The sequence below is a fragment of the Nicotiana tabacum genome, unplaced genomic scaffold (genome assembly GCF_000715075.1).
Source record: "Nicotiana tabacum cultivar K326 unplaced genomic scaffold, ASM71507v2 Un00271, whole genome shotgun sequence".
Classification (NCBI taxonomy): domain Eukaryota; kingdom Viridiplantae; phylum Streptophyta; class Magnoliopsida; order Solanales; family Solanaceae; genus Nicotiana; species Nicotiana tabacum.
The window spans coordinates 18,412-24,921 of record NW_027438508.1 but is presented as its reverse complement, the minus strand read 5'-3'; the positions used below and the strand labels follow the sequence as shown (position 1 = coordinate 24,921).

General features: G+C 31.7%; 1 protein-coding gene across 1 annotated transcript; it reads left to right on the top strand.

Annotated features, from left to right (window-relative positions):
- The first annotated feature begins 4,131 nt into the window (after positions 1–4,131).
- LOC107773577 (uncharacterized) lies at positions 4,132–4,976 on the top strand. The gene has a single exon (XM_016592977.2). It carries the CDS (start codon positions 4,339–4,341, stop codon positions 4,894–4,896), a length of 558 nt encoding a protein of 185 aa, XP_016448463.1. The 5' UTR covers positions 4,132–4,338; the 3' UTR covers positions 4,897–4,976.
- Positions 4,977–6,510: the final 1,534 nt, after the last annotated feature.

The following is a 6,510-nucleotide window of genomic DNA, read 5'->3' as shown; positions in this document are numbered from 1 at the left end:
AATAAATGAGGGAATGAGACTATAATACTCAAAATAACTGGCCGGTCGTTACAACTATTTCCGCAAATCTCCGTCAATAATGGATGGCCCTTTTAGTACATCTTATCATACTTATATACATAAATACAGTTGTGAATAATCTAATGCAACTCTCCCTCTTATCAAAAATATTATATGCAAACTAACTGAAGTGGATAATTGAAAGGATGTACTAAATAAAATCCCAAGTCAAATTATTTATAAGAACAGCTGTGAACATTAAGATAATATTTTATTTTCTAAGGAAAACAGTATGGCTATTGTTTTATTAAGCTATTAAATGCCTCAATATGATGACCAAATTGAGGAATTTGCCTCAAAAAGTAGGCTTAATATTGAGGCATTTGCCATTGTGCCTCGATATTAAATGTCTCAATATTAAGCTTAATAGTCAATATGATGACCAAATGCCTCAATACATGTTGCCTCAATATTGAGGCATTTGCCTCAAAAAGTAGGCTAATAGTCAATATGATGACCAAATGCCTCAATATTGTGAAGATTTATTGAGGCATGTTAGTCAATCTGACGACCATATGGATATACATTTGGCTGGGTTTCGTCGTCCCCGCTCCTGATATCCTAGATCCATCCCTGGACGTAGACAACCCCTAATACAAATATTTGTAGTTGTTTCCGCCCCTCAATTAGGATGTTATCTGATAGACATCTTTTTACGCTCCCTTCTCTCTTTGTTTTACACCATTATAAAGAAATAGAATAAGCGAAAGTTGTCTTGTTGTACAGTGGAATAAGTAATTAGTAATGTCCTATTATGATAGTGTACAAAGAAGGGGTAAAAGTGGAAAATTTGGCAGAAACAAAAGGAATTATGTGTGTAAATATGGAAGAACCTGAGCAGAAGTATCTGAAAGGTGAAGTTGACAAATATGTCAGAAGATAGTAAAATTCCCTTTTTGTGACTTGTGCAAGGACTGTGACAAGGTGTGTTGCTCTGATAGTAAGTACCCTCCACTTCCAACCAAGAGGTTGTGAGTTCGAGTCACCCCAAGAGCAAGGTGGGGAGTTCTTGGAGGGAAGGATGCCGAGGGTCATTTGGAAACAGCCTCTCTACCCCAGGATAGGGATAAGGTCTGCGTACACACTACCCTCCTCAGACCCCACTAATGAGATTATACTGGGTTGTTGTTATTGTTATTATATTATTGACTTGTGCAAGGAGATGATTGCCAAGAATTATAGTAGAGGACAGTCCTATCACTAGTGTCCAATTATTGAAAGATATCAGACAGCCCATGATTCATCTCAAGTTTCATATTCTACTTTTTATTACTTAAAAAGTGACCTTTGAGGGGCGTTTTGTTGAAGGGATTAAGTAGGTTATCCTAATATAAAAATTTGAGATTAAATTTATCCTGTATTTGGCTGAGCATATTAGCTAAAATCGGGATTAATATTATACCACAATTATGGTATTATCTAAAAGGGAACCTTAAAGTAACGATAAAGTTGTCTCGGTCTGACCATATATTATGAATTTGAACAGTGGAAGCGATATTAATATTTGAATTAGGGTAGACTGTCTACATCACATACCTTGAGGTGCGGCTCTTCCCCGAATCATGTGTGAATGCATGATACTTTATATACCGAACTATCTTTTTTTTTAATTCATGGTATTATCTATCCCATATAGAAGGCAAAATTATTTATCTTAGTTATATTTCGCATATTATAATTGTGATTATAATCCCAGGGTAATCTGATTTTGAACCAAACGACCCCTAATAATATCCTAATCAGTCACTTAATCAACCATAAATCTAACTAATTAGTCCTGGATTTTATCATAATGTTTCAATTTCATATCTTCACTAAACTAGGACCCCCACCCCTAATAGTCCCAAAATGGACCCTTCTCTCCATTCTTTCACATGTTGCCCACTAATATCTATATCTGAACCATTTAATGAATGGGCCACAACTTGGATGGGGACAAAGCCAGATTAACAAAGCAAAACACTGGATTTGTACAGGTATGTTGCACATCAAATCAATTGTGTAACTTCTTTTTCTTTGAATATGTTTATCAGAATGACACATTTCCTTTTGTTTTATGATGTGGAATTTTAGTTATACTATTGGATCTGAAAAATGTTTTAGTACAAAGGGCAAATGTTGAAAATTCAAGAATTGAGATATAGCACTAGTATTTTTATTTCTTGACTATTGAACCTTTTTGGTAATGATAGGAAAGAAGCACATGGTTTTGTTGCTAGACATTCTAATTAGTTTTTTGGGAAATAGGACAAGCAATTTCACATTAATCTAAGCACTATAATCTATACTATATACTTGACTCTTCAGATAAGTAAAAGGGCCCATTAACATCAATCCACCTGACTTTGCTTGGGGATTTTGTAAGATCACACAAACTAGTCTCAAAAGAAGATCTCTCTATGTCCAATTTCCTTTTACCCCCACCTAAAATAAAGATAAAACTCAATTTTCTCCCAAGAAACATGGTCTAACATCGCAATTAGCTACAAAGTTTATCGCCAATCTATCTTTAAATTGCTTGTAACTAATAAATTTTTTTGATATTTTATCGCTAATCCGTCGCTAAATAGAATTAACGACAAATTTTCCTGTTTAGCTACAGAATTCGTCCGTAGCTAATTCCTATTTTTTGGTAGTATAATTTCTCTTTTTTCTTTTTTAAATAAATTTCAATTTTATGTTTTTTAGTTTGGATTCAGAAGGTCAAAAATTAAAGAGAAGGAACTCGAACCTCTAATCGACATAGACATATAAATAAATTCTCGATGGAAGATATAGCATAAGTTTACTATCTTCTCTACTTACTTATTTTAGTGGAAGAAAATGTATTCCTTAAAACAAAAAGAACCTTTCTTTGTTACTATATGATTAGAAAAAGAAGTTAAACTCCAATTCACCTAATGAGCTAGGCTTGAAACTAAAACTTCTAAGACTTCTTCCTACATTTCTCTTTGGCTCTTTCTTGAACAAGGACCATACTGTCCTACACTAATTAGCTTGTTCACCTACTCCAACCAAGAGAAATTCAACCATCCATCTCTGGACACGTGTCATATTGTGGTACAAACACCTGTTCTTTAAAAAAATTGTGGACCCCATTTGAGCTGACTTGGCAATTCCAATCATGGACAAACATGGGTCACCAGTAAGGCAGAAGCCCCAAGGCCCCAACCTTTCATACTTAGTCCAGCAAAACTCCCATTATTGAACTTAGTGGAGGTCAGAGGCGAATCCAGGATTTTAATAATATGGATTTAATTTTTAAAGTTTTTTTATTTAATTCATTATATATTTAAACTTATGGATTCATATCTATTATTTTTGTAATTTTAATAAATTTTTACATATAAATTTTTAATTTACATCGAATATTATAAATTTAATTGAACCCGTTTGTTAAACATTGCATTTACCCCCAGTCCAGGGGAATAGTGTCCAAGGCAAAAGGATCCTGATTGATAGTCCCAAAAGGCAAAGTACAGAATGAGGTTCAATTATCCATGGTATATATTTCAACCCCAAATAAGCAAGTGACTTTAGTTTTATGTTTTGAATAAAAGAGGATTTAAGTTGTATGTATTGATAATATAAGACTTTTTCACACTACAAATTTAATTTAACTTGTTATACTCACTCCGTTTTTATTTAGTTGCCGGAACAAGTCCCTATTAAGAAAATATTAATTTAAAGAGTAACATGACTAATTTGCCCCTTATTAATTCCTTAATCATTGTCTATTTGCGTGCCTCTTTCTAGATTAAATTTTTTAAATCACTTTAAGAATAATTAATACTAAGGGTGAAGTTGAAAAAAAATAATTAAATCTCTCTTGATTTTTTAAAATGACACGTATTTGGGAAGAACTAATTTTAATATATGACAACTAAATGAGAATGAAGGGAGTAACATATGAATTATTATTTTTATCAAGTTACAAGTTACAGACTCATAGCTTAATTCTTTAAATATATATTTTTACATAACTAATCTACATAACTTAAAATAAAAAATAGAAAATAGAAAAGAAGAAGCATCCACAAAAGGAGAAGGAAAAAGGTAAGTAGGGAAAGCACATAATAATATCATCATTTTACCCAAAAGGAAACAAAAAGGAGAAAACTACACTTATTTCATTTGATAAAGAGACTTCTCTTTCCTTCTCTATATTTTTTCACTTCCCTCTTCTTCCTCCTCCTCCTTCTTCTTCTTCTCTCTTTGGGAGAATATCTAAATAAAAGAGAGCAAAAGAATTAAAGAGAAGAGCTACAAAAAATAGCTATGAAAAACGCCATTAGATGTTGTATAGCTTGTATTCTACCTTGTGGGGCACTTGATGTAATTCGAATAGTTCATACAAATGGTAAAGTTGAAGAAATAAGTGGAAATCATGTAAAAGCAGCTGAAATCATGAAACATCATCCAAAACATGTTTTAAAAAAACCATCTTCATCTTCTTCTTCTTCTTCTTCGTCTTCTTCTTCTTCAGATGAAGGATCAATCTGTCCGAAAATTGTCATCGTCCCTCCTGATGCTGAGCTTCAACGTGGGAAGATCTATTTCCTCATGCCAATGCCACCTTCTTCTTCTTCTTCTTCGTCATCTGCACCCAAGAAATCGAAGAATCGGTCTCGGACACCGACGAGGAAGAAAAAGATGAGGTCATCTTCGTCAGAAGATCGCGAAAATGGATACAATGCTAACTTACTAGTTTCTGATCAGTACTTGAGTGATATTTTATTGGAGAAGGTGTCAACACAAAGAGATCGAAGGAGAGGAAGAGTTGGAGTATGGAGACCTCATCTAGAAAGCATTTATGAGACTCCAAGTGAATCATGATTTATTATTTTACTCTTTGTGAGAAATGTTAAAAATTTACCACTTTATTATACGTCATATCATAATTTTACCATCCGTTATACTTTGGAGTCTCCTTGCCATTAGCAAATGGTTTGATATTTGTCTTAGTGTTTATCGATGCTTCAATATGACTTTAGTGAATTTCACCTGTCAAAATATATCAAGAGAAAAGTTTAAATTTACACTTCTACTTTTAACTATAATTTAAGATTGCCCTATGTTATACTTTAAGTTGAAACTATGTTAGGATCAAGGAAAATTATGAAATAATTTGCTAAAGGCAAAGGTATAACACCTGAAGTATAATTGGGGTTAAATTTAAATATTTTCGTATAATAAAGAGGTATTTTTTTTATCCTTTTCCTTTTATCTTTTATATTTCTTTAAAATTTACTTTAAGAATATTTTTCCTCCAGGGTTAAAAGAAGATAGCTCCACGTTGAACCTTTACTTTTATTTTTCCTTTCTATTTCCTTATTTTTGTATATAATATGCTAAGAAGTTGAGTTATTGTTTTTGAAGTTTGTAATAAATGGCTATGTATCTATATTAAAGAAGATAATGATATTTGATAAGACATCCAAATTTCTACTGTTTTTATGTTTTGGAAAGATTTTTTTTTCTTTTCCTTTTGTGTTTCTTCTCTTAAATTTTCGTTTTACTGTACTTTTCTCGTCTTCGTTTTGTCTAAATATAAATATTTCAGTTGATCTGAATGAGATTGAAAGTGATGGTGGTGTGATCGAACTCTACACGCACCTAAAATATTTTTGAAGATTCCGACCACCAAAGCATCATCAAGTACAGCAAATTTGACAACAATATCTTAAAAATGATTTTGCTTAGGAAAATAATTAAAAATAGAAAAGCAGCTATCAATCTGCTTGTTTCCAGGCTCTAGTTCCCCTCTCCTGTCGGCATAGACGCAATGCTGATGTTGAAATCCAATTTTCTTTTAAAAGAAATATTAGTTTATTTTTTCTTCTTTTCATTTTTTCTTGAATTTAAAATTTTATACATTAATCTAGTAAATATTTTTCTTATTATCAATATACTTTAACATGTTATAGCAAGTTAGACAATAAAAGTTTCAGCTTAGCAGTAAATATTTCTTGTAAAGATTTACTCGTAATTAGCGTATGCTCTCTTTGTCCTAATTTACGTGGCAGAGCTCGAATTTTGAGCGATAAACTTCTTAATTTTGATTTAAATTCGGATATAGAATTTTTAAAGTTTTTCAAATAAAATTTATATATATATATATATATAATATATTTAAAAAATACTATAAGTCACAATAGTTAATAATTCAAAAGATCTAAAACTCATATGAAAAAATCGAAATCAAAGAAAAACTTATTTGATTCTCAAAATTCGAACTCCCTCACATAAATTGGACGGAGAGAATAAGTGTTAGTTATAACTGTATGCATATCTTTTGCACTGTTAGTAAATAAAATTAGACATTCTTTTTCTTTTAAACCAATTTAAAAATAGAATTGGTCACCGAGAAAGGACGATTTCTATAGTAAGTTCTTTCTTTCCTGAAAATATCATCCAGCTTTTTTATTATACAAAATGGATAGGCCTCAT